General features: G+C 40.6%; 1 protein-coding gene across 1 annotated transcript in view; it reads left to right on the forward strand.

Annotated features, from left to right (window-relative positions):
* The first annotated feature begins 17,280 nt into the window (after positions 1-17,280).
* The window catches only part of wdfy1 (WD repeat and FYVE domain containing 1), an 83,511-nt gene continuing 73,737 nt past the window's right edge, over positions 17,281-27,054 (forward strand). The window contains 2 exon segments of the mRNA XM_072572769.1: positions 17,281-17,637; positions 26,565-26,632. Coding sequence (XP_072428870.1) covers positions 17,501-17,637; positions 26,565-26,632 — 205 coding nt within the window. The 5' untranslated portion in view covers positions 17,281-17,500.

A 27,054-nucleotide genomic window follows, 5' to 3' on the forward strand; every position in this document is an offset into this window, starting at 1 on the left:
AATGCTATTTGAGGTACTGCACTAACATGATTGACTGACTGCCTTTTAAAAATAAAAGCAGCCAAAAGAATTCAATGGCATCACCATGCATTGTGGTCTAGTGTAGGTTGTATTAGTCAGTGGTAGATGGTGTAGTTTTGGTGAATGGGAAAGTTGGAATTGCAGTTACTGGAGGTTTTCAATGGCAGCCTAGCCAAAATGTCTGTTACAACAACCAGAGGAGGTGGCAACTTTTCTTTTGCTTGTAGTGGCAAAGACTGTCTGGTGATTAGTGAGGTGGATTTGACAGCAAGCAGTGGACTACCAGATGTTTTGACAGTTGGGCAAGGCTCCTCTCTCTCTCTCTCTCTCTCTCTCTCTCTCTCTCTCTCTCTCTCTCTCTCTCTTTTTTTTTCTTTAGACCATGGAAGCATTGGCACAATAGAACAATCCCTGTGCTCTTTTTTTTGTGTGGCAGTATGGCTTTCATGGAAACAGATTTTTGACACTGTATTCACCAGGTATGTGGGCAGCACTAACTCAGTAGTTCCCTTTGTACCATCTACATAGAAAGCAAGATTGCTATCATGCCCTTATTCCAAGCTGTGAGGAAATTTTTGAATGACTGCATGATTTGCTGCCATCTGTCTCCTCAATTAACCTTCAAAGGAATAGGATACTTATTCCAGTACATGTGTCCATGACACAGGAACCTGCTGTCACTCTCTCTCCAGCAAGACAGTGAAGCATTTGTTTTTGCTGAAACTCTGCTTTTCCCCCCACCCTGCAATAGTGGATGGTAAGCTCAGCTAGGTCCATGATCCAACCAGGCAGGAGTCAAATTCATAATGTACTGATGTCATTCAAGCTCATGAAGGTTGCAGCTGCTGCAGTTCTTTCCTTTCTCACGCCCACTCCATTATTGTTTTCATTTGCTGTTTAATTTTGCTTTAATGTCCAAGTCAACTAAGGACAACTTTTTTGTTGCTGGTTAGCAATCACTATAATTAGTGGAGGGATGGGACAGGATACAGTGGCTTGGCAGCACCTAGAGGGGCTAGGGAAGCAAGAGTATCAGTAGCAACTGAAAACAGCAGAGATTGGGAAAGGCTTCAAGCAAGGGAGGATCCAGAAACACATGCCCCCTGAACTGGGAGAGCAGATGAGGCACAGAAGGTGTGGAGGAAGGGTTGGTAGTGGCTGTAAGCCTCCTTTTGAGGGATGCTATTCAAAAAAAAAAAAGTAGTGGTCAGGTCATGCTCACCTATAACAGCATTCAATAATTATGAAGCCATCTGTGGTTGTGTGTATACAAGCATAAATCAATATTTAAGTATTCAGATATTCACCTATGTTCCCATATCCTCCAGGGATTTGGGCTAAAAGTTGGAAAACCAGTTTTTAGTCAAATATTTTGACCAGCATGGACATGATGGGGCCATAAGGCCACCACATAGTACAATGCATTTGTGTACAGTATATCTAAGACAGGATGTCTCAGACTGCTTTGAGAAGCAAGTGTTTGTTCTCTTACAGAAAACAAATTATTCTGAACCATTCAAGAGGACAGTGATGAGCCCTCTGGGTTTGTCTGCTTGGATTTTGGCAGTCGTACATCACGGTGACCAAAGGAGTAGCTGGCCTCAAGCAGTCTATTGTATCCGTCCTCCGTTTTGTTTAGAACCAGTTACCAGATACTGGAAATAGGGGAAAAAAGCAGAAATTGCTGTAAAAACTCTAGCTGCATCTGTGGAGGGGGGAAAAAAGTTTCTGGTCCATGACCTTTCCTCTAACTCTATCCACTGCATTGAGATTTGTGCTGTCAGTGCTAATCTACAGTGGATTGTAATTTCCTCTATCTCCTGACAGTCATTCATACTGTACCTCTGCTATTTTTCAGGCTAATAATAGTAAGACTGAAGGCATTTTCTGCTACTTGTACACTGAGCTGCATTGGCTTCTGCATGGCTGCCACAAGGGCACAGTCATCAGTTTCCATTTGATAAGCTCTCTTGTATTGACTACTGGCTTACATTCATACCAGTTTTTAGGAGATTTTGTTTGGAAAAGGGAGTCTATATATTTAAATTTTTTTTAAATTAAACTGACAAACCATAATATGTCAGAACACTCACTAGTTTGATACCATTGGATAAAGACACTGAAGCCTCAGTTCTACTTTTGAAACTTCCTGACTTTTGATCCATTTGACAGAACGGAGAGCACTCCACTATAGATCTACCCTCAAGGCTGTCTGCCTCTGCCTGGTGACACCCACAAGAGTAGAATCTAGATCAATGTTTTGTTCCCTCTGTTTTTGGGCATGTACTTTTTTCTTTGAACTGCTTCCAGAACAAGTCAAAGGAGCACTAGGTCCAAGATTTTACCTGCAATGGAAAGTGAGATGATCCCTCATGAACAGTCAATTATACTTTTTCTGTAAAGTGAGACAATTAAGCAATCTAGAGCAACAGTTCCTTTCTTACAGCATTCCTAAAATATGCCTAAAGACCTGCAAGCCTATTGAGGAACCCATCTCCTTCCTGTTTACAGATCTTGACTGGAATCCCATCTATTCTAGGACGTATGTGTGTCCCTCCTGCATTAAAGGGGTCTCCACAACACAACTCTTGACCATTGATGCAAGAGTTAGAGCAAGACTATGCTATCCAAAGATTGTGCCTACACTACACATGGTAGAAAGGTCCATATACAGATCATAAGATTTTGTAAAAATATTTATAACTCAAATGTTTGCAGTTATAGTCTGTCTAATTATTCTTTTTTGGCTGGCTTGAAAGTTGATTTGAAGAGTACTCCAGTACATCCCCATAAATGTATAATTTGTAGCTTCGTCTTTAGAACATGCAAGCAATATATTGTAGTAGGAATGACTCTTGGAGAAAGTAATGTCGTCATATGACTAGAAAATGATTATTGTAATTAACATATTTGGAAATATATTAATTTCATGTTGATTTTTTTTAGTTGTTATATGGCAAGTTTTTGAGAAAATGTAAAATAAAATGCTGCAAAGTATTCAAACAGGCTTTCAACTGCTTTATGATGCCATCCTTAGCATTCATCCTATCACCACCAGTACTCTTGCACTCATTTTCACATTTAACCCCCAGCCCTCTTTTCCCCACCCCATGGCCCCCTCCCACACCAAACAAGTTACTGATTTCACAACTTAGTGGATGCTAATGTGGTGACATTAGGTTGAAATTAATTTTTGGACAATAGATCATCAATTAAAATTGACATTGGTGTGAAGGAAATACTTAAATCATCTTTGGCAATGTTGTTTTATGCCTTCAGGATGCTTCAAGTATCTTAACAATAATGGATTATTAGTCCTGTGATTTTTTTTTTTCCAGAAGACCAGATCTAGGACAGTTGTTCACTATGTTACTTAACTGTGTATTTTGAGAAAGAGTTTGCTGTTTAATCAGGAGCTTCTTGGTCCAGTAAATCAAACCATATTGAATACACTGCTTTTACTGCCTAATTGGCATGTTTTTTTTTTGCCTCTCTCTCTCTCTCTCTCTCTCTGTGTGTGTGTGTGTTCTGCCGGACACCATCTTGAATCGCCTTGCATGCTGCTCATTATCTATATATTGAGCTGGCTATCTCTATCAGATGGGTATTGTGAGCCCATAGGAAGATCTGGACCTTGACCAGAAAAGGGAGTGAAGAGGAATAGTCTGTAAATGAGTGTGAGGTGATATTATAAGCTTAAACCAGTTCTGGAAGGTACATGGGGTTACTTGCATTTGTTCTCAGATAACAGATAGTCATGCAGAACGCAGTCAAATATTTCACATTTCCATTATCCTTTCGATGGTAGAGAATGAGGTGGTTCTTGGCCATGCCATAGACTTTGCATAGATTCCTGCAGGATCTCTCTCTCCAAGGTGCATTCCCGCTCCCCCAACCCCATCACTGAGAATCTGACATGGAATACTGGAATAGAAAAGCTAATCATCTTGGAGAAAATGAGCACTGCAGATGCTGGAGATCATAGTCAAAGTGTATGGTGCTGGAAAAGCACAGCCAGTTAGGCAGCATCCGAGGAGCAGGAGAATTGACGTTTTGAACATAAGCTTCAGGAATGAAGAGGAGGCCCAAGGGGCTTGAGGGGAAGGTGATAGGTCAGAGTGTAGAGCTAATTATCCACTTCGGTTATATTTGAAACCTTTTGGTCATGGGTGAGAATGGATTGCATGAACTTGGTGAAGACATCTGTGACTATGAGAACATGCTCAGACTTGTTTCCCTTCGAATCAACATCCTAAAATCCATTGTAAGTACCTCTAGAGGTCTTTTGGTGACCAGGCATCCTGTGCTGCAAAGTCCCTCCCCTATTTTAACCAAAGCATGCCTTTCACAAATGCGACAGTAATCATCAATATCAGCAGTCACCCTGGGTCAGTAACACTGCTCTCTAGTCAGGGCAGTTGTGTTTTCTGTCACTTGGTGTCCAGTTTGATCATGAACAGTTACCAACACTTAACAATTGAGGCTGTTGAAAAGAAAGAGTTACTTCCCCTCTCCTTGTCAAGAATCAGTTGACCGAGAATTCCAACCCCTCCAACTCCCTGATCCTCTTCCAACACCTCAGCCTTTTCAGTCTACACATCTACATCTATAGGTGGATGCTGTTTGAGGTGCTCTTCTAAGATAGATGGTAACAATGAAACCATATCTGGCTCTAATTATCTTGATCTAATTTGAATCTCACTTAAGTGCATCAGTGACACTCTGCTGGATCTCAGACCGAACTCAGTCATAAGGAATTGGGGGTAAGAATGCTTGCTATCTTTTACTTTGGCATGGCCATGATGTTAGCCACAACCCTCCTCCAGCCAGTTAGGGGTAGGTTCCTCCTGTGGTCAGTCTTCTGACCAATGGCTTCAGCATTTGCATTACTCCTACCTGCTCTGTATTGGACCTGGAATCAAAACTGTGTGATTCAGCAGCCCTTTGGGTTTCAGATGCTCCAATTGGCAGACATTTGGAAGGAGCTGAGAAACACTTCAAACTCTGCACTATTCAGAAAGCCACTGAACTTCTGTGAAATAGCCCCCCTCCAAGCTAGCGGTTCAGGTTTAATAATGGAGTAAGTCTTCGTATTTCTCTCATTCGGCTTCAGACCCTGACTACTCTAAGGAATAAACAATTTTTCTGCCCTTGAACCTACACTGCTACCCCAGTGTGTAGGTAATGAAATGCCCCAGGTATCATACTTCTGCCTGGAAATGTTAGCACTTTAGTTTGTATTCCAAGTTTAACTGTGATGCGCAGTTAAGATGGTGTCTAATCTTGCAAGTCTTGTTGAGTCCAAGTTGAATATGTCACAAGGAATGATTAGAAATTAAGGTCACTAAAAGCTTTATCTATCATACACATGAAGATGGCAAGGGCATTGCAGGACACAAAATGCATTTTTGTGCACTCATAAAGTCTGTTCAGAATGGTGTCATTGCAAAGCTTTGTTTAGCAATGTGTAGCTGGTTATAGCTGTTGGCCAAATTGAGACTACAGAAATACTTTGCAGCTTTGGGAACTTACAATGCTAACTCAATCCTCTTAGAGGGTAAGCATCATTATGGGCTTTTGCATTGCGAGATGCCCAGTAATCAACACAGAACCATTCTTTCTTCCTCATGAGGACTATAACGGATGCTTATGGACCTAATAACTTGTACGTTTTCCAATGCTTCTTCCTAGCAATGAGATGGGATTCTGCAGTAAGCTACCTTTATTAAATGGTCATCTTTTGTTCCAATACTGTGGCTCACAAGGTCGCAATATCCATGTCATCATTATCATCTTTACAGAAAGTCATCCTGTATTTGGAAAGAATAGAAGCAAGCCACCTTCTTTGGGTCTCCTCTAACTGGTCAACATCCATCCTTGAAATGAGGTTAGAGATATGTCATCCAGTTAGTTTACTGTGCACAGTAGTGACAAGTTTAAGGAAACCTACAGGCATTCTTGTATGGAGAACTTTGTCACTGAAATTGACAATATTCATGGCTACCTTCCAATGACAAGGGTGTCTCCTAGACTTCCATCAAGTTGGCATTCTGCTACATGAGATAAATGATGCTCTAGCAAGGCTTGATGTTGACCAGTCGGACCAGGAGAGCTTCGTGTAGCCATTATAGGGGATGTCTGTCCTCCGTGAAGTAGAGACCTGCCTGAGGGAAGAGGTATCAAACAGCTCAAACTCCTCAGCAAGGTTATTAGTGAGTAACGGTTGACACCTCCACTACTGTGTCAGTTTGTCACAATCTGCCTTGCCAAGTTTCAAGCTCACTGTAGGGCAAGTTTCTATTGCTCTACATTAGACAGAGCCTCCTGAAGAACTGTTGCCACCTCAGCTTTTTCCCCATCCCACCCAGCTCTCAGGATGTCCAACTAGTTTACGTCTATAGAGAACGGAAGGTTGTTGCACTGGATGTGCCTTCGGTGCCTGATGGTAGTGCCTTGCAAATTTTTCCGAGTCATGGAGTCATAGAGGTGTCCAGCACGGAAACAGACCCCTTGGGCCAACTCATCCATGCCGACCAGATATCCTCACCTAATCTATTTCCCAGCACTTGCCCATATCCCTCTAAACCTTCCTACTCAAATCCCCATCCAGGGGCCTTTTAAATGCAATGATTGTAGCAGTCTCCACTACTTCCTCTGACAGCTCATTCCATACACGTACAATCCTCTATGTGAAAAAGTTGCCCTCTAGGTCCCTTTTATATCTTTTCCCTCTCATCCTAAACCTAGGCCCTCTAGTTCTGGACACCCTCACCTAAGGAAAAGACTTTGTCTATTTATCCTATCCATGCCTCTCATGATTTTATAAACCTCTATAAGGTCACCCCTCGGACTTCAACGCTCCAGGATTAACTGCCCCAGCCTATTCAGCCTCTCCCTATAGCTCAAACCCTCCAACCCTGGCTACATCCTTGTAAATCTTTTGTGAACCCTTTCAAGTTTTACAACATCTTTCCGATGGGAAGGAGGTCAGAATTTCATGCGATATTCCAAAAGTGGCCTAAACAACATCCTGTACAGCTGCAACGTAAATCCCAATAGACTCAATACTCTGACCGATAAAGGAAAGCATACCAAACACCTTCTTCATTATCCAGGAAATGGTGAGTAAAGTAGGAAAATACGACAAAAATTGCAAATTAGATTCTTGAAATTGAGAAAAGGCAAGATGAGAATCATGTTATTGGCCAGTGAGAAGTTTACTTGAATGCATTTACATTTGATTACTGTCAAATTTTACCTCATTGATATGCTGTTTCTGTTCTCCCATGTACCAGATAAAAATGAGATGGCGACAATTTCTGACATTGAAGTCAGGTTATGTTCCAAGGATAGTGACCACCCACATCCCTGTCCACAGAGGTTGGCATAGGACATGTACCAGCCTCACTGCACCTTCATGAGCATCTTTGATCCACTTACAATGCATTTCTTCATTTCAATGTTGCACTTTAGAGTGGACACTGACGCCTTTCAGCAATTACTTAGGAGCGCTAATAAAATGTTATGTTTTATTGTGAAGGGATATGAACACTAGAATCAGGAGGTTATACTTCTGTTATAGGGGCATTGTTAAGTATGCATCTGGATTACTTTATGCAGCACTGGTCAATGAGCTAATGGAAAGATGTTAGTGAATTGGCAGCAGTTCAGACAAAGTTCAATAGACTATTACTTGGAATGAGTGAATGACCTTACCAGGACAGGCTAGACAGGCTAGGCTTATATCCTCTGGATCTTAGAAGAGTCAGAGGTAATTTGATTAATTGGTGTAAGATCCTAGGGACTTTACCCTGGATGTTGGAAGAATGTTCCGCTGATGGGAAATTGTAGAACTAGGGACTTGGATTAATTTAAAAATAAGTTGTTGCACATTTAAGAAAAAAATGAGGAAATATATTTTCTCTCATGGGGTTGTGAGTTTTTGGAATTACCTTCTTCATTGCACCTGCTCCATAGCTCAGGGGTTAGAGCACTGGTGTTGTAAACCAGCGGTCATGAGTGCAAATCTTGCTGGGGCCTGTTCTGGAAATCTGTTTTGTGGTGGCATGGTGGCTCAGTGGTTAGGACTGCTGCCTCACAGCACCAGGGTCCCAGCTTCGATTCCAGCTCGGGTGAATGCCTGTCTGGAGTTTGCACATTGTCCCCATGTCTACGTGGGTTTCCTCCCAACAATCCAAATCCCAAGATGTGCAGGTCAAGTGAATTGGCTTAGCTAAATTGCCCATAGTGTTAGGTGCATTAGTCAGAGGGAAATGGGACTGGGTGGGTTACTCTTCAGAGAGTCGGTGTGGACTTGTTGGGCCAAAAGGCCTGTTTCCACACTGTAGGGAACCCAATCTAATCTAAAAAGGCAGTGGATGCTGAATCTTTAAATATTTTTAAGGCAGAGGTATTCCCGATTACTAAGGGAATAAAAGACTATTGGGGAAATGCAGGGATGTAGAGTTGTGATTGAAATCAGATCAGCCATGATCTTGTTGAATTATGGAGCAGGCAGAAAGGGCTGTGTGGACTATTCTTGTTCCTTTTGCATATGTTCATATATTCACTGTAAAGCTGCTGCAAGACACTTTGCATGTAGGACAGGTGGCTATCTCAAGCATTGCAAGAGTGCATCTCAGGGGTTGTTACTTGCTCTCGTAGTGCTCACTCACTTTGTACCTTCTTGGATGCTCATAGCATCTCTTCCTTGCCTTGATTTATTTTGGCCACAGTCATCTCAAAGTACTTCTGTCTTGCCTTGCTGTTTAGCGTAGATACAAAGTTACACAGATATCATGATTATCGACAGTGATCAATGGGGTGGACATATTGACATATAGAACCATGGTATGTCAATGTCATACCCTCACCATGTGTGAACAGCTTATATGCAAATGCTGAAACCAATGGGCATGTCCCAAATTCTAAGTCTTTGATCAGCAAAGACACCCTTCAGTCAGGGAGTACCAACACATTTAGTCAATGGTAGTTTCCAGGGATTAGGACATGGTCAGTAGGCCACTTGGAGCAACCCGGGTCTGGGCTTTGTACCTCTACCAGTGAAGAAATTGGGAAATCCAAGTTCTCCGGTTCAACCAGTCAGGGGATTTATAATAAGTCAGTCAGAGCGCTACACAGAGATCAATCAGGGGTCTGCCCATGCATCAGTTGAGGTGTCTCTCCAAGTTGATCAGGGAATGGGCACAGTCTGTTCTGTCTGCTGAAAGTCAAGAGGATTGTCAAGCACCAGTGCTGGTGGAGAGTGAAGGCAGCATTATGGGATGCAGAGTAGATAACAATTGTGAAAGGGGAAGGGGCAACTTAACAAATATGGATGGGAGACAAAAGAGTATTGGAAGGGCAAGTAGTATTCTGATAGTGGTATCAACCACACGCACTCGCATCCTGGCTTTGAATGGGGGAGTAAGGAACAATGAAAATGATTATGTTTGATATTTATTGCAAGGTGAATTAATTATATAAGTAAGGAAGTTTTGTCATAATAAAAACAGAGTACTGGAGAAACTCAACAAGCCTGGCAGGAATTCCAAAGAGTGCTGAAGTAAAGTCATATCAGACTCACATTATTAACTCCATTTCATTCTCTATGGATGCTGCCAGATCTGCTGAATTTCTCCAGCACTTAATGTTTTTATTTAAGATTTCTGACATCCACAATACCTTGCTCTTAATTGAGGTTTTGCTACGGTCGTATTAATTGTTGGTGAGACCATACCTTGAGTTCTAAGTACTACAGTGCTTAACATAGAAATATAGTATATAGGAGTAATAGGTCATTTGGCCCTTCAAGCCTGCTCCACCATTCAATATGATCATGGCTGATCATCTAACTCTGCACCCTGTACCGGCTTTCTCCCCATACCCTTTGATCCCTTTAGTCCTAAGGACTATATCTACATCTGCACGGTGGCACAGTGGTTAGCACTGCTGCCTCACAGCACCAGAGATCCGGGTTCAATTCCCGCCTCAGGTGACTAACTGTGTGGAGTTTGCACGTTCTCCCTGTGTCTGCGTGGGTTTCCTCCGGGTGCTCCGGTTTCCTCCCACAGTCCAAAGATGTGCAGGTCAGGTGAATTGGCCATGCTAAATTGCCCGTAGTGTTAGGTAAGGGGTAAATGTAGGGGTATGGGTGGGTTGCGCTTCGGCGGGGCGGTGTGGACTTGTTGGGCCGAAGGGCCTGTTTCCACACTGTAAGTAATCTAATCTAATAATTGCACTAGCGGTAGTTCTAAGAAGGAGAAGGTTTCCTGATGAAGGGCTTTTACCCAAAACATCGATTCTCCTGCTTTTTGGATGCTGCCTGACCTGCTGTGTTTTTCCAGCACCCCACTCTCAAAGTAGTTCTAAGAAGGTTCACTCAATTGATTCCTGTGATGAAAGGATGATCTCGAGGAAAATTTGGATTGGATGGTCCAGTATTCAGTGGAATTTAGAGGAATGAGAAGTGAGCTTCTCATTCTGCAATCCTGAGGGGACAACAGGCTGGATGTGAAAAGGGTGTTTCCCCTGATGCATGATCCAGAACAGAGGGTGGCTTTATTGAAAGAGATCTCTGCTAAGATGGAGAATAAATGTTTTATCTTAGAAAGTCATTAGTCAGTAGAATTTACTTTCACACAGAGCACTGGAGAAAATATCATTAAATATATTTAAGACTGAATTGGCAGGTTATTGATGCCTTTGTTCATTAGAGGAAGGTAGGAAAGTAGAGTTGGGCCACCATCAGATCAGCCTGATCTTATAAGATGTTGCAAAAGGCTCAAATGACCAAATAGCCTTATCCTGCTCCTAATTCATATGTGTGTACATACATTTTTCTAAAAACCAGAGCATGCTTTGTTCCTGCCAGGTATTCAGGTAAAATTACAGAGTCATACAGTCATAGAGCATACAAACAGAACTTCAGTCCAACCAATCCATGCTGAACATGACCACAAACTAAACTAGTCCCGCCTTCCTGCTCCTGGCCCACATCCCTCCAAACCTTTCCTATTCACATACTTATCCAAATGTCTTTTAAACATTGTAATTGTACCCACATCCACCACTTTCTCAGGAAGTACATTCCACATACAAATCACTCTCTGTGTAAAATAATTGCCCCTTGTGTTCTTTTTAAATCTCTGTTCTCTCACCTTAAGAATGTGCCCCTAGTTTTGAAATTCACCATCCTAGGGAAAAGGTAAATACCATTAACCCTGTCTATACTCCTTATTATTTTATGAACTTCTGTAAAGTCATCTCTCAATCCCCTGTGCTCCAGTGAAAAATATCCCAGTTTATTCAATCTTTCTTTATCAGTCAAACCTTCCATGCCCAGCAACATCCTGGTAAATCTCTTCTGAACCCTCTCCAGTGTAATATCTTTCCTATGACTGGACACAGTATTCCAGAAGAGAGCTCACCAACTTCGGGCCCAACCTCAACATGAATTCCCAACTCCTATACTCAATGAAGGCAAGTGTGCCAAATGCCTTGTTAATCATCCTGTCCATATGTGTGGCAAACTTCAAAGAATTATGTTCCTGAATCCCTAGGTCTCTCTGTTCTACACCACTTCCAAAGGCCATACCATTAATTGCATAAGCCCTATCCTTGTTTATTGTACCAAAATGCTATACATCAACTTATTTGTGGATAGGGGTTGTGCTGTGAAATACTATTGAATCGAACATGACGTCTGCATCAAGATTTTCTCATAAGATTTATTTACAATGCTCTCCACAGGTCATGAAGCTTTCGAATTCCCTGCCCTCGGCTCTCAGTCCTTGAGAACCTCAGAATAGATATTGATAGATTGTTGATTATCAAATGAACTGAGGAATATGGGCATAATGCAGAAAGAGATCAGTTAAGATTATAATGAATGCCAGACCAAAAGTATTAATGCCTGCTCCTACATCTTATGTTCTTATATGGGAAGGAGAAATATCCCATGTCCTCAAGAAGTTAGGAGGCCCTCAGAGCATAATGTTCAGGGAGTAGTGTGAAGAGGTGATGGCAGAAGTCATTGCCTCAAGCATAACTTTCAAAACAAACATACACTGCTTGAAGATGTTTACTAATTTAACACAAGTTGTTCATGTTGACAAGGTTAATCTCCAGTTCATTAATTTCTCTACCAGTCTTACTCATTGTAGAAGTTCACTGCTCCACCACACATGCATCAACTTTTGCTGTAAATTAGTATTCAACCCTTCAGGGCATATGGTTTATGTTATCCTCACACTCATTGTCCCAAACATGGCATGTGCAACTTACAGCTCACACATAAGGGTGGCATGGTGGCTCAGCCGTTAGGACTGCAGCCTCACAGCACCAGGGACCTGGGTTTGGTTCCGACCTCGGCCAACTGTCTGTATGGAGTTTGCACATTCTCCCCATTTCTGCATTGGTTTCCTCTAGGTCCTTTGGTTCCCTCCCACAATCCAAAGATGTGCACATCAGGTGGACTGGCCATGCTAAATTGTCCAAAGTATTATATGCATTAGCGAGAGGGTCTGGTGGGTTGCTCCTTGGAGGGTTGGTGCGACCTTGTTGGGCCAAAGTGCCTATTTCCACACGGTATGGAATCTAATCACATATTGGCTGTTGTTTAATAGTGACAGCCATATCACCCAAACACTTTACAGGATACTCACTGACATGTCTCTGTTAGAGGAAAAACTGGTGCATAACGGGATGCAATAGTAAAGATCTGGTACACTGCTGCACATTTTAACCTCCAGGAGAAATTATCAGGATATCAGGATACTTAATTGCCTTTCTGTTCTCCCACAGTGTCTTTTGACTCAAATTGTAGATAGTCTAAATGTGTACTTCTTAAATTGTGGCTGAAGACAGAAAAGAATATGCAAATTGTTCAAACAATGAATACCAATAGGAAAGAACCAGTAAGTAACTGTAGATAATTTTGCAAAGAAAATAGAAAATATTTTGGAACATATCGTAGGAACAAAAATGTGAATACCAATAAAATAATTGTTTGGGCATTATGTATATGGATTTTGAAATTTAACTTGATGAGGTGAGGTGTAAACGTTTATTCATATGTGCTAAGTTAAAGAACTTTAAAGGCATAAATGGAAGCGTGGTTACAAGATGGGTAAAAGACAAACAGACAGAAAGTAATGGTTTGGACATAATTTGTGGCTGATCCTGTTTTCAATACAGGAAATCCTTCCTTTTTCCATTTGTGTCTGATTTTTATACCCTCAATAAAAATATGAAATTGATCAATCATTGTTGGATTAAATTTAACACCATATCTGTATCTTATTCAGGAAAGAAACATGGACTTTAACCTCTGTGAGCACAAGAGGAAACTGGATAAAAGCTGTTACTCATTAGCTGATATAGCACAAAAAGAATAAGTAAACGTTGTGGCTTGTTCTGTAGAAATGAAAGTATTTTGGGACATATTATCTTTACAGAAAGCCAATATTTGATGTAAGTAGAGTGAATTGTCAATTCCAAGACTTCACTAATTAGGAAGGATAAGAAAAATAAATTAAAACCCTTTCCATGGTAATACTAAATGTCTGAATGATATAATCCATGAATGTCTTAATCATTCTCTGGAAATATGAAATCCTGGCAAAGTAAAGGTCAGGATGGCTCATGAGCAGGCTGCCTGTAAAGCCATATTTAGGAACAGAAAAGAGAAAGACAAGTCTGTAGATAAAGAAATACATCAGGATGTGTATATGTATAAATAGGATATGATAAGCTTTTATGTGAACCAGAAGGAAACAGCGCAACTAAACTTAACATGAGAATTTCACACAGAAACTTTCCTGTGCAACTTCTCAATAATAGGAAAGGACAAAAGGCCCTTGTGAATAATAATTCACAACTGAAAATAACGTTTTGTGCTGTTCACAATGTGCGTGCACCTGCAAACAGAAAGCAATATAATTCTACATGAAATATAAGCATTCTAACTAGATGACAAAAGAAGGGTCCTGTAATTACATGTTCTGGAAAAATAATCCCGAAAACAATGCCTCATGCATCAAGCAAAGCGGCTTATAATTTGCAGGTAAACATGTCAGAATGGAGTTCAACCTCAAATTTTGTAGACAAAATGTGAAGCACTACAAGTGGAACATTATTATTTCTTATTGATACTTCTCTTATACAATGCTGAATGTAAATAGATATTAAGGAGCACTTACTTTGTGATTGCCTAGAAATATGTGTAATAATTATTAAATACTTACATTGATATCTTGCACCTACTGATGTACCTGCAAGTTGTCAGACCTAGATGTTTATGTTGATATATATGGTTACAAATATGTGTAAGTATATCTAAATGTTTCTTAATAACATAAGAATCTGGCAAAAAGGAGTAGAAATAAGCCATATATTCCCATGGTCTGATTTCCCGTCCAATATCAGCATCTCGGGTGGCACAGTGGTTAGCACTGCTGCCTCACAGCACCAGGGTCCCAGGTTCAATTCCAGCCTCGGGCGACTGTCTGTGTGAAGTTTCCACATTCTCCCCGTGTCTGCGTGGGTTTCCTCCGGGTGCTCTGGTTTCCTCCTACAGTCCAAAGACGTGCAGGTCAGGTGAATTGGCCATGCTAAATTGCCCGTAGTGTCAGGTGCATTAGTCAGAGGGAACTGGGTCTGCGTGGGTTACTCTTCGGAGGGTCGGTGTGGACTGGTTGAGCCAAAGAGCCTGTTTCCACACTGTAGGGAATCTAAAGTAATCTGCTGCAACTCCAGTTTTCTGTTTGAGCCCCATGTTTCTCAAACTGATTTCTGCCTTGAGTGTACTCAATGACTATAGCAAAACTACTCCACTTCCAAGGCTTTCTATGTTTCTGTGTACACTGATCAGAACAATGCATTGTAATCCAAATCCTCTACAAGACTTTCTTTGTCTTGTACTCCCAACTACTATTCCCAGGAAAAGCCAACACATGTTTTGTCTTCCTAATTGATTTCTATGCTAACATCTTCCACAAACAAGGACAGACAAATCTCTCTGTACTCCAACACATAATATTATTCACCATTTACAAATATTATGCTTTTTCATTCTTCCGACCAAGGTGGAGAGCTCCACATTCCACCCATTATATTTTGTCACTATTTTGCACAATCACATAGCCTGTCCACAGCCCTTTGTAGATTCTTCATCCTCCTTACAAGTTACTTTCCCACCACACTTTGTAGCATCGGCAAACTTGATATACTAACTTTGTCCATTCATTTAATTCAATAATATAGGGTGTAAATAGCGGAGGTCGGTACTCTTAGGTCTACGTTACCCTCTTCTTTTCCATTTTGTCTGGAGTAGTTAGTTTTCAACCTTAGTCATCAGCAACCAAATCTCTCAATTCTATTAAATAAAATCCTTTAACTCAATTTGTATTATTTGTTCATCAATCTTGTTACAAATAGTTTTCAATACAATCCTTTTATTATTTTTACCTCCTTGATTGATCTTATTTACTAATGCACTCATGCTGCTAAACTTTCTGATCAAATACATTTATTTACATAACAGCCTTTCAGATGAATATTGATTTCCTGGGGCCACACAGCACGCAGTTTACTATCTTCATGACCTGTACAGCTTTCATCATGGATCCAGTTGAAGATAGCCCTGTGCTGCCTGGGTGGTGGCATTAGCACTACCTGCCTCCTCAGTCTCCTCTACTTCTCTCGCATCCTCGGAATTGACTTATGACTGCATAGCATCATTAACTGCATGAATTTTTTTTCCTCTTCTGCCTCTACTTGTCTGAAACGAAATTGCTGCACTGTTTTATTTTCCTTGGATTTTCTTTGAAGATGCATCATGTTCAAACAGGTTTGAGTATCAATTTGTAACTTGTAACACATTCCAATGGCAGGCAGTAAAAGTGGGAGAGGTTCCTAGTTTCCTAGAATGAAATTCCTCTACCTTCCAGAGCTTGGGCATGCATATAACAAGGGTACGTTGCCATGGTACCTCTGATGCCTGGTGGGTGGGGGTGAGTGCTACCCGGCTGGATGGATTATCTGGACAGATTGTTGCTAACAGCACTGGGTTCAATTCTCAATCTAATCGGGATGATTTTGAGATATTCTTCCTTGCTTTACATATTGTGGAGATTGTTCTGCTGTGAGTTAGTCTTGCCTTCAAGTAGAAAACTAAAGGAGATGGGAGAATACACAGACATCTTTAAGTGCATTTTATTTTGTAGTGGTATACATTTTCATGTGGAAATTGATAGCACAATTTGTTTTCTATGAGAGGTCTGGAGATACTTGATCCAGAAAATGTGATTTTTTTTTGCTTTTTAAAATACATTTTTCAGCATTTTGTGATTCTGAATTTGAAGAAACAACCAATTTTTAAAATCACATTAAATAAAAATAATTGAAATGAACAACTAAAACTTGATAGCGTCTTTCGTACAGCATTAAAAATATTAAAACCTTCAATAATAGAACACTTTGTTACAACAGAACTTAAATTGTATTTCTGTAATCCTTTATTTCATATCACATTGCTCGTTTAATTGAGGGGCAGCAAGTGATTATGATAACATTCTCAACAATCATATGAGCCAATCCTGCTCCATTTAAGCACTTAATACATCATTGTACTTCTCTGTGTGGGTGTATCTCTACTTTCACATCATTTTCTCTGTTCTTTGTTAAAAATGCTGATATGCGTTTTCCTTCAGATCTCTCAGATTAGAAACTTTCCTTTATCTGTCCTCTCCAAAACTGCTGAATGGTCCGATATTTTCTAACGCTTCCTGTTTTGGTTCTAAATCTTCATCAAAATGCCAAAGTTCATGCAACTGGCAGCATTTGGCTCCATATCATTACATAAAGCAAATTGTTGCTTTTTTTGGTTAGTGCAGGTATAATACGACGTGACACCACGCTGAAACATGTCAACATATGTGAAAGAAATGTAATGGTGTCGCACAGTTATTTTATCATTCTGACAGATGAACACTGGCCTGACGAAGCAATTCAGAATCAGAACGAGTTTGCACATTCACTAAGTCCAAGAATGGATTGTTGTTGCCGCTGGGAATGCAGTAACTATGATTCCTAAATTGTCAAGAGTTCCGTCCTGATTTTGTTTTTGGAACATTACCTTTGAAACATAATTACACGTAAATGATTTCAAACACTTTTATGGAGGGGGCGGATAGCTTTTATATAGGAAGGAGAAAATGGATGAATGGAAAATGGAAAGATGGTCGGGAAAGTGACTCCACGATAGTTTGGATGTGATGAAGTTAAACTTATCGCCAACTTTTTGAGTCAATGCTTGTTCCGCAAGGAACCCATCTGTTACTCGAAGCAAGCCGTCAATCGTCTTCTGAGCACGTCCCCTTGCAAGTGCCGTGTACCCACCGCCTCTACTTCAGTGAATACGGTAAACCCAGAGTAAAACGGAGCCTGTCAGCTGATTGCTTTCCAAAAAAGCTGAAAGATGGCGGCAGAAATCCACTCCCGGATGCAAACCAGCCGCCCGGTCCTTCTCAACAAAATCGAAGGGCACCAGGACACGGTGAACGCGGCGGTGCTTATCCCCAAGGAAGATGGGGTGATCACAGTCAGCGAGGACAGGTACAGAGGAGCTCAGTGTTACTCCTGTCTCCTCCCTGGGGAATCTGTAACCCTCTTCCCGTATGCGACTGGGTTGGACAATGTTCCTTTGTGTGGCAAATGTTGGAACCTGCTCCTCTTTGTTAGAGAATTGGATGTGGGTTTGTGTGTGTGTGTTTCACTAGCGGGGCATTTCTTGCTGGTAATCGCCTCGGTCTCTGCAGGGTCTTCGCTACTTGCGGGCGGGAGCCTTTGGGTTTGTTTATATGTCGGTTCTCCTCCCCTGGGTCGGTGTCACAACTCATGATTTAAAAAGCCAGAGTCTTGTGAGCAAGTGTGGATGGGGGCGGGTTTTTTTTTGTTGGAAACCGAATTGTAGGGCACACAAACAAAATATTCGCCTTCCATATTCCTCCCATCAATTGACGTGCGTTTCCATGGCCCCCGAATGACTCCCAGCCCAGAACAGAAACCAAAGTTTGATGAGCGAGATGAGCCAGCAAGGGTTCCAGAAAGAAGTCGCCTCAGAGTCCCAGCCGTAATTTTGCAACCCACACCACATTTCGCAAAAAAAAACCCCACTGACTGTGCCCCTAAAAGGAGAAGTTCTTTGAAAAGAACCGCATCAAGAGTTCCTTTTCAGTCTTTTAAGAAAATGCGGCCCGTTTTAAAGTCTTGAGGATTAAAACCGCATGGAGTCTGGTGGGATGGAATTTTAATTTTTAAAAAATCAAGCTTTATATTTTTTGGAATGATCTTTTATTTTGGTAGTTACTCTGGCGCACACAGTTCTCTTTCACAATCCTCTTTCAGATTGTTTAAATCATCCTTTTGAAAGGTTTGAGGGGCCAAGTTGAAATAATGAGAACACTGTCCTCTTGACCTTCGGCAAACTCTTCAGTACAATAAGAACTGTTCAAATGTTCACCAACATTTCATTACTTTACCAAATTGACTGGGTTATGTTATGTATGTGAAATTATAAATGTCCCAAGTTGAAATGTTAGTTTCCATTTACTCTGACACATTCTGCCACACTAACACTTGTTTTGACTTTTCTGCTCTCTCTCAATTATCAGATTGCTAGTGACATTCAGTATTTGAGAAACAAAAAAAAATCCACAAATGAATATTTGAAAGGCCAAATTCACTTTCTTTAGTCTCAGCTGAAAACTCTACCTATACATTCCAGTTTGGTTCTGACTTTTTCCCAAGCAACTGTCTCGAGCTGAAACAGAATATTCACAACCTTGAAGCCGTATTTGACCCTGAATTTCACTTACATCTGCTTCAGTAAAGTTACCGAACTCCATCCCACCTCAGCTCCTCTGCTGCTGAAAATCTAACCCAATCTTTTGTTGCCTCTTGGATTGACTATTCTGGTGCACATATATCCTAATGCTCAACAAGTACTGTTCAACCATCACTCCTGAGCTTACTGACTTGAATTGCTTCATGGTACATACAAACATATGAGTCAGCAACAGGGTTGGCCCCCATGAGTCTGTTCAGCTTTGGACCCACAATGTTAATTCTGATTTATTTGTCTCCACAGATTTGCAGACCTACTGAGCTTTTCCAGCAATTTCTGTTTCTGATTTCTGGCATGCATAGTTCTTTTGGTTTTTACTTAGTATTTAACCTAATTGTAACCTCAACTCCACATTTCTGCCTGCCCCGATAAACTTTCACACTTCACTTACCAATACCCTATCTATCTCTACTTTATAAATATCCAAAGATACTGCTTCCACTATTTTTTTTGAGGGAGGAAGTTTCAAAGACTAGTGATCCTTCTGAGGGAAAAAAAACATTGCTTTAAATACGTGTTCACTTATTTTTAAACCCTACTTCTGAGTCCAACAAGAGAAACATCTTCTTCAAATCCACCTTGTCAAAAACCTTCTGAATGAGTCAATCAATTCATCTTTTAGTTTTCTTAATGCCAGGGAATATAAGCTTCCCCTTTCCAATCTTTGCTCATAAGACATTTCATACATTCCACATAATAATCTAGTAAAATCAGAGGTACTGTGAATGATAGTGTAATAAACCATCTCTGAACTACTTGCAATGCATTTACCTCCTTATGTAAGATGACTGGTCTTTCCAGGGCCCAGTATAATTGATGCATAACTTCCCTACTTTTAGATTAAACTCCCCTCTCAATAAGTAATAACATTCTGTTAGCTTTCCTAGTTACTTGCATCTGCATAGTAGATTTTTGCAATTGAGGCATTAGGGCACCCAAATCCTCCTCCATCTCAGAGCTCATACTTAATTGCGTACTCTGGCCAAAACAATTTCACGTTTCCCATTGTATTCTATTTATCAGATATTTCTCCACTCCCATTGCTTGTCTATGTGCCTTTGTCCTCTTCACAACTTTGTTTCCTATCTTTGTGTCATCCATGAATTTAGCAACTGTGGTTTCAGTCCCTTCAAGTCATAACTTAAATTGTAAAAGGTACGGTCTCCATACTAATGCCTGTACCATATTACTTGTTGCTCCTGCCCACCAGAAGAAGTCCCAGTTATGCCTACTACTACTTCATGTTTAGCTAACCAATCTTCCATCCATGACTGAGGTGTCAGTGGGGGAGCACTTTGGAGCCAGCGACCATAATTCTATTAGTTTTAAAATAGTCATGGAAGGGGATTGACCAGATCTAAAAGTTGAAGTTCTGAATTGGAGAAAGGTCAAATTTGATGGTATTAGGCAAGAACTTTCAAAAGATGATTGGGGGCAAACGTTCTCGGGTAAAGGGATGGCTGAAAAATGGGAAGGTTTCAGAAATGAGATAACGAGAGTCCAGAGACAGTAATTTCCTTTTAGGGTGAAAGGAAAGGCTGGTAGGTATAGGGAATGCTGGATGACTAAAGAAATTGAGGGTTTGGTTAAGAAGAAGAAGGAAGTATATCTCTGGTATAGACAGGATAGATTGAGTGAATCCTTAGAGTATAAAGGAAGTAGGAGTATACTTAGAGGGAAATCAGGAGGGCAAAAAGGCACATGAGATAGTTTTGGCAAATAGAGGTAAGGAGAATCCAAAGGGTTTTTACAAATACATTAAGGACAAAAGGGTAACTAGGGAGAGAATAGGGGCCCTCCAAGATCGGCAAAGCAGCCTTTGTGTGGAGCTGCAGAAAATGGGAGAGATACTAAACGAGTATTTTGCATGAGTATTTACTGTGGAAAAGGATATGGAAGATATAGAATGTAGGAAAATAGATGGTGACATTTTGCAAAATGTCCCAAATTACAGAAGAGGAAGTGCTGGACGTCTTCAAATGCATAAAAGCGGATAATTCCCCAGGACCTGATCAGGTGTACCCGAGAAATCTGGAAAGCTCAAAGTGATTGCTGGGCCCATTGCTGAAATATTTGTATCATCAGTAGTCACAGGTGAGGGTCTGGAAGACTGGAGGTTGGCTAACGTGGTGCCACTGTTTAAGAGGGGGGTAAGGACAAGCCAGGGAACTATAGACCAGTGAGCCTGATGTCAGTGGTGGGCAAGTTGGTGGAGGGAATCCTGAGGGTCAGGATATACATGTATTTGGAAAGGCAAGGACTGATTAGGGATAGTCAACTTGGCTTTGTGCGTGGGAAATCATGTTTCACGAACTTGATTGAGTTTTTTGAAGAAGTAACAGAGGATTGATAACGGCAGAGTGGTGGACGTGATCTATATGGACTTTAATGAGGCATTTGACAAGGTTCCCCATAGGAGACTGATTAGCAAGGTTAGATCTCATGGAATACAGGGAGAACTAACCATTTAGATACAGAACTGGAACAAAGGTAGAAGACAGAGTAATGATGGTGGAGGGTTGTTTTTCATACTGGAGGCCTGTGACCAGTGGAGTGCCACAAGGACCAGTGCTGGGTCCACTACTTTTCGTCATTTATATAAATGATTTGGAGGTGAGTACAAGAGGTGTAGTTAGTAAGTTTGCAGATGACACCAAAGAAGGACAGCGAAGAAAGTTACCTCAGGTTACAGCAGGATCTTGACCAGATGGGCCAATGGGCTGAGAAGTGGCAGATGGAGTTTATTTCAGATAAATGTGAGGTGCTGCATTTTGGGAAAGCAAATCTTAGCAGGACTGATACACTTAATGGTAAGGTCCTAGGGAGTGTTACTGAACAAAGAGACCTTGGAGTACAGGTTCATAGCTCCTTGAGAGTGGAGTCGCAGGATAGGATAGGGAAGAAGGCGTTTAGTATGTTTTCCTTTGTTGGTCAGAGTATTGAGTACAGGAGTTGGGAGGTCACGTTGCGGATGTACAGGACATTGGTTAGGCCACTGTTGGAATATTGCATGCAATTCTGGTCTCTTTCCTATAGGAAAGATGTTGTGAAACCTGAGAGGGTTCAGAAAAGATTTACTAGGATGTTGCCAATGTTGCAGGATTTGAGCTACAGGGAGAGGTTGAATAGGCTGGGGATGTTTTCCCTGGAGTGTTGGAAGCTATGGGGTGACCATATAGAGGTTTATAAAATCATGAGGTTCTTTTCCTGTGGTGGGGGAGTCCAGAACCTGAGGGTGTCGGTTTAGGGTGAGAGGGGAAAGATATAAAAGGGACCTAAAGGGGCAATTTTTTCATGTAGGGGGTGGTACGTGTAAGGAATGAGCTGCTAGAGGAAGTGGTGGAGGCTAGTACAATTGCAACATTTAGAAGGCATTTGGATGGGTATATGGATAGGCATGGTTTGGAGGGGATATGGGCCTGGTGCTGGCAGGTGGGACTAGATTGGATTGGGATATCTGATCAGCATGGACTGAAGGGTATATCTCTGAATCTATGACTTTAATATGTTACTCCCTCCACCACAAACTTTTACTTTCTGCAAAGATCTTTTAATGTGGGAACTTAACAATTATTTTCTGAAAATCTAAATGCTGGAGATCCACTGGTTCCTGTTTATCCACAGAGCACATTACTTCTTCAAAGAACTTAAATAAATTAGTTAAATATGATTTCCTTTTCACAAAACTGTTGACTTTGCCTGATTATCTTGGAAGTTTTCTAAGTTCCCTGCCATATAATATTTAATAATAGCTTCAAAAACATTTTCCCTAAAACAGATGTTAAATGAACTGGCTTGTAGTTTCTTGTTTTCTGTTTTTCCCCCTCCCAATTTTTTTAAATAAAGCTTTTCTTCAAAATTTATAGCCTTGTTTTCAAATGGCTTTGCTCCTACTAATCTTTGCTCCTACTAATCTTTGTGATCTTCATCAGACCTACAACCCTCTGAGCTAGCTGGACTTCTGGAGTTCGGAATAACCATGGTTTTAATCACTCCAGCAATCGCAGCTGTACTTTTAGGTATAAGCTCTGGAATACCCTCCCACAAGATCTGAGTTTCTACTTCACTGCTGGTCAGATGGCTTTTAAAATTTATTTCTATGACCAAGTTTTTGGTTTTTAGCTTTAATATCTCTTTTTGAGGGTAAGTATTGCATTAGGTTTTATAATCTCCCTGTGATGTTTCTTGGCCATTTTATTATATTCAAAACAGAATGTAAATACAAGTGTATTTTTTAAAACCCTGTGGAGTTGCATGTGATTGATTGAAATGATACATGAATACCTTCTTCAGTTTGAATGCATCTCAGACATTCTGAAAAACTGTTTCTTGAGGCCTGCACTGTCTAATATTACAGATTCTAGTATGTTATCTTGTGTCTGTGATATATAATATCTCAAGACGCGATCAAAACTTATTTGCAACTGGATATTGTGATATTAAATATTGTGCTTTTAACTTCTTTTTTCCCCCAAAAAGATTTCTTGGTCACAAAGCAGCTATTTCTGAATATGTTAGAAAATGTTTTATTCTCTATTTGTAATGTCTCATTAAAAGGATTATTAGACATCTAACGAATCTCATTGATTTGGCTATTTGGAGGGTGGGGAGCACCATATACGCTTGTGCTGTGGGTTTGTTCACTAACTTAGAAAATATGTATTTCTTTTTCAGCTTAAAGTAGCAGAGTCATAGAGATGTATAGCGTGGAAACAGACCCTTCGGTCGAGTTTTTGTAATAAGTCTGAATGTAACAGAAATTACCGAGGTTTTTATTCTAGAATTATTTGTTTTCAGTTAAGTAGTAAGGTTGTGTTGTGAAAAGTGTTCATTGAGGTGAATTTGTTTTAAAAAAGAATGTTTTAATTAGCCAAAGTGACCTCTGGTTTCATAGGTCGGTGCAACAATCTGAAGCCCGTCTAACCTACACTATTCCATTTTCCTCCAAATGTCTATCCAATGACCATTTACATGCCCTTTAAAGTTGGCAAGTCTACTACTGCTGCAGGCAGTGCATTCCATGCCCCTACTACTGACTAAAGAAACTACCTCTGACATCTGTCCTATATCTATCACCCCTCAATTTAAAGCTATGCCCCCTCATGCTAGCCATCACTTTCCAAGGAAAAAGGCTCTCTCTGTCCACCCTATGTAACCCTCTGAGTAACTTATATGTATCAATTAAGTCCCCGCTCAACCTTCTTCTCTAACGAAAACCTCAGCCTTTCTTCGTAAGACCTTCCCTCCTTTGAAGCGAATTTGACTTTGAAGAAAAATACTGCTGATGTTTAATTATAAATACATTAAGTTGACTTATTTCCTTTTTACTTTTACAGTCCTTTTATGGTAGCCTCACTGAAACTGCTAAACTGATGGTAGTAATTTGTCTAGCCCATTTTGGTTTTTAAAATCTCTTAATTATGCATCACTCTCTTAACCTATCCACATCCTTCTGCAGCCTCCTCACTGCCTCAGTGCTATCTGTCCCTCTACCTATCTTTGTTTTGTCTGCAAACTTAGCCAAAATGCCCTCAGTTTCTTTATCTAGATCATTAATCTATAAAGTGAAAAGTTGTGGTCCCAACACTGAGCCTTAGAAATCTCATAAGAGATCTCATGGAATACAGGGAGAACTCACCATTTGGATACAGAACTGGCTTGAAGATGGAAGACGGAGGGTGGTGGTGAGGGTTGCTTTTTAGACTGGTGACCAGTGGTGTGCCACAAGGATTGGTGCTGGGTCCACTGCTTTTCATCATTTCATATAAATGATTTGGATGTGAACATAGGAGGTATAGTTAATAAGTTTGTAGATGACACCAAAATTGGAGATATAGTGGAAAATGAAGAAGATTACCTCAGAGTACAATGGGATCTTGACCAGATGGGCCAATGGGTTAAGGAGTGACAGATGCAGTTTAATTTAGATAAATGTGAGGTGCTGCATTTTGGAAAGGCAGGACTGAAACGCTTAATGGTTAGGTTGTTGGGAGTGCTGCTGTACAAAGACCTTGGAGTGCAGGTTCATAGCTCCTTGAAAGTGGAGTTTCCAGTAGATAGGATGGTGAAGAAGGTGTTTGGTATGCTTTCTTTCATTGGACAGAGCATTGAGTATAGGAGTTGGCAGGTCATGTCACAGCTGTACATGACATTGGTTAGGATACTTTTGGAATATTGTGTTCATTTCTGGTCTTCCTCCTATCGGAGGGATGTTGTGAAACTTGAAAGGGTTCAGAAAAGATTTACAAGGATGTTGCCAGGGTTGGAGAATTTGAGTTGCAGGGAGAGGCTGAATAGGCTAGGGCTGTTTTCCCTTGAGTGTCGGAGACTGAGTTGACCTTTATAGAGGTTTATAAAATCATGAGGGGCATGGCTAGGGAAAATAGACAAGGTCTTTTCCCTTGGGTGGGGGAGTCCAGAATTAGAGGGCATAGGTTTAGGGTGAGGGGAAAAATTTTAAAAGGGTCTCACACTGAAGGTGGTGCATGTATAGAATGAGCTGCCACTGGAAGTGGTGCAATTATGACAAAAAGATATCTGGATGGGTACATGAATAGGAAGGGTTTAGAGGGATATGGACCAAATGCTGGCAGGTGGGTCTAGACTAGATCTGGTCAGCATGGACAAGTGGACCGAATGGTCTGTTTGTGCTGTACATCACTATGACTCTAAATACTTGCTTAAAACAGGAAAACAATCTGTGTGGGCTTTTTTACTCTCTTTATTCTGCTCAAACTGAGCATCTTTGAAATCTTATGCATTTGTGGTGCTGTTCTTTTGGTTGGGTTTCATTTATTGTCTCATTTACTCATATTCTCTGCAAGTCTGGGAGTATAGATATGGTGAAAGGCAGGTGCCTTTTTTCCTATGGTGGGGATTTCAAGACTAGGGGGCTTTTTTTTTGAGGGGAGAGGAGAAAGACTTAAGAAAAAGACATAAGGGGGCAACCTTTTTACACAGTGATTTGTGTATGAAGTGAACTTCCAGAGAGAGTATTGAGTGCTGGTACAGTTACAATGTTTAAAAGACATTCAGATAAGTACATGAACAAGAAAAGTTTGGAGGGGTGTGGGCCAAGTGCAGGCAGGTGAAACTAGTTTAGTTTGGGATGATGGTCTGCATGGTCTGGTTGGACAGCACGAAAACAGGCCCTTTAATTCTTAAGCCTCTGAGTCATGTCATCATGCAATTGTTATGAAGTTTCAGTTTAGTAGCCACATTTTCCTGTAACAAATTAAGCACATTGCTGTTAAAATATAGTGCAATGACTAATGTAGAATAAATAGATGTCTTGTGCAATTAAGCTAACATAAGCCAGACCATAAGCATGAAATTCCTATCTTAATAACCTGACACCCCTGTCCTAGTTACAAATTCTAATGTGTTCAGAAATAAAGGGAAAGTTTTATTGAAAATGTTTTTAGGTAAAAGGTCTGTCCACTCTTTCAAATCATGACACCCAGCCTGCCAAAACATTAATAGGGAAAATGTGAACTAACTGAAGCAGAGTTGTAATCACTACAAATTGAATCACATAATTTTGAAAAAAGGATTATGAATCCATATTGCAATCTGCTGGAAATGTACATGTTTGTGAGAATTTCTGATTTAGTAATCTACTTGGCTCTTTCTACAGAACAATACGTGTATGGTTGAAACGAGACAGTGGTCAGTATTGGCCAAGCATCTTTCACACAGTATCGGGTGAGTAAAAGATCCAAGTTGATGGATTTAGTGGTTTCAATGTCGTATTCACTGATGTGACCTCCTTTCTGAATTTGAGGTTGGTTCCAAGAAGTAGCTTTTGCAAAGTATTATAGGAATGAGCGGTTATATGAGGGAATGGTTTTGTATTAGGACCAACCTCCTTTTGTCTAGTCAGTGTATAGAGGAAGTAGCAATGATACTGATTCTTTATGGACTAATCTTTCTCATCATTTTGGATTGAAGTCTTAATAATTTAAATAATTCTAGTAAATTAAGCCATCAGATGTATATGTGAAACTTAAAATGTAAAGATCCCTGAACACTCTGGGCAATTTAGCATGGTCAATTCACCTAACCTGCACATCTTTGGATTGTTGGAAGAAACCCATGCAGACACTGGGAGAATGTACAAACTTCAA

The sequence above is a fragment of the Chiloscyllium punctatum genome, chromosome 6, assembly GCF_047496795.1.
Source record: "Chiloscyllium punctatum isolate Juve2018m chromosome 6, sChiPun1.3, whole genome shotgun sequence".
Classification (NCBI taxonomy): domain Eukaryota; kingdom Metazoa; phylum Chordata; class Chondrichthyes; order Orectolobiformes; family Hemiscylliidae; genus Chiloscyllium; species Chiloscyllium punctatum.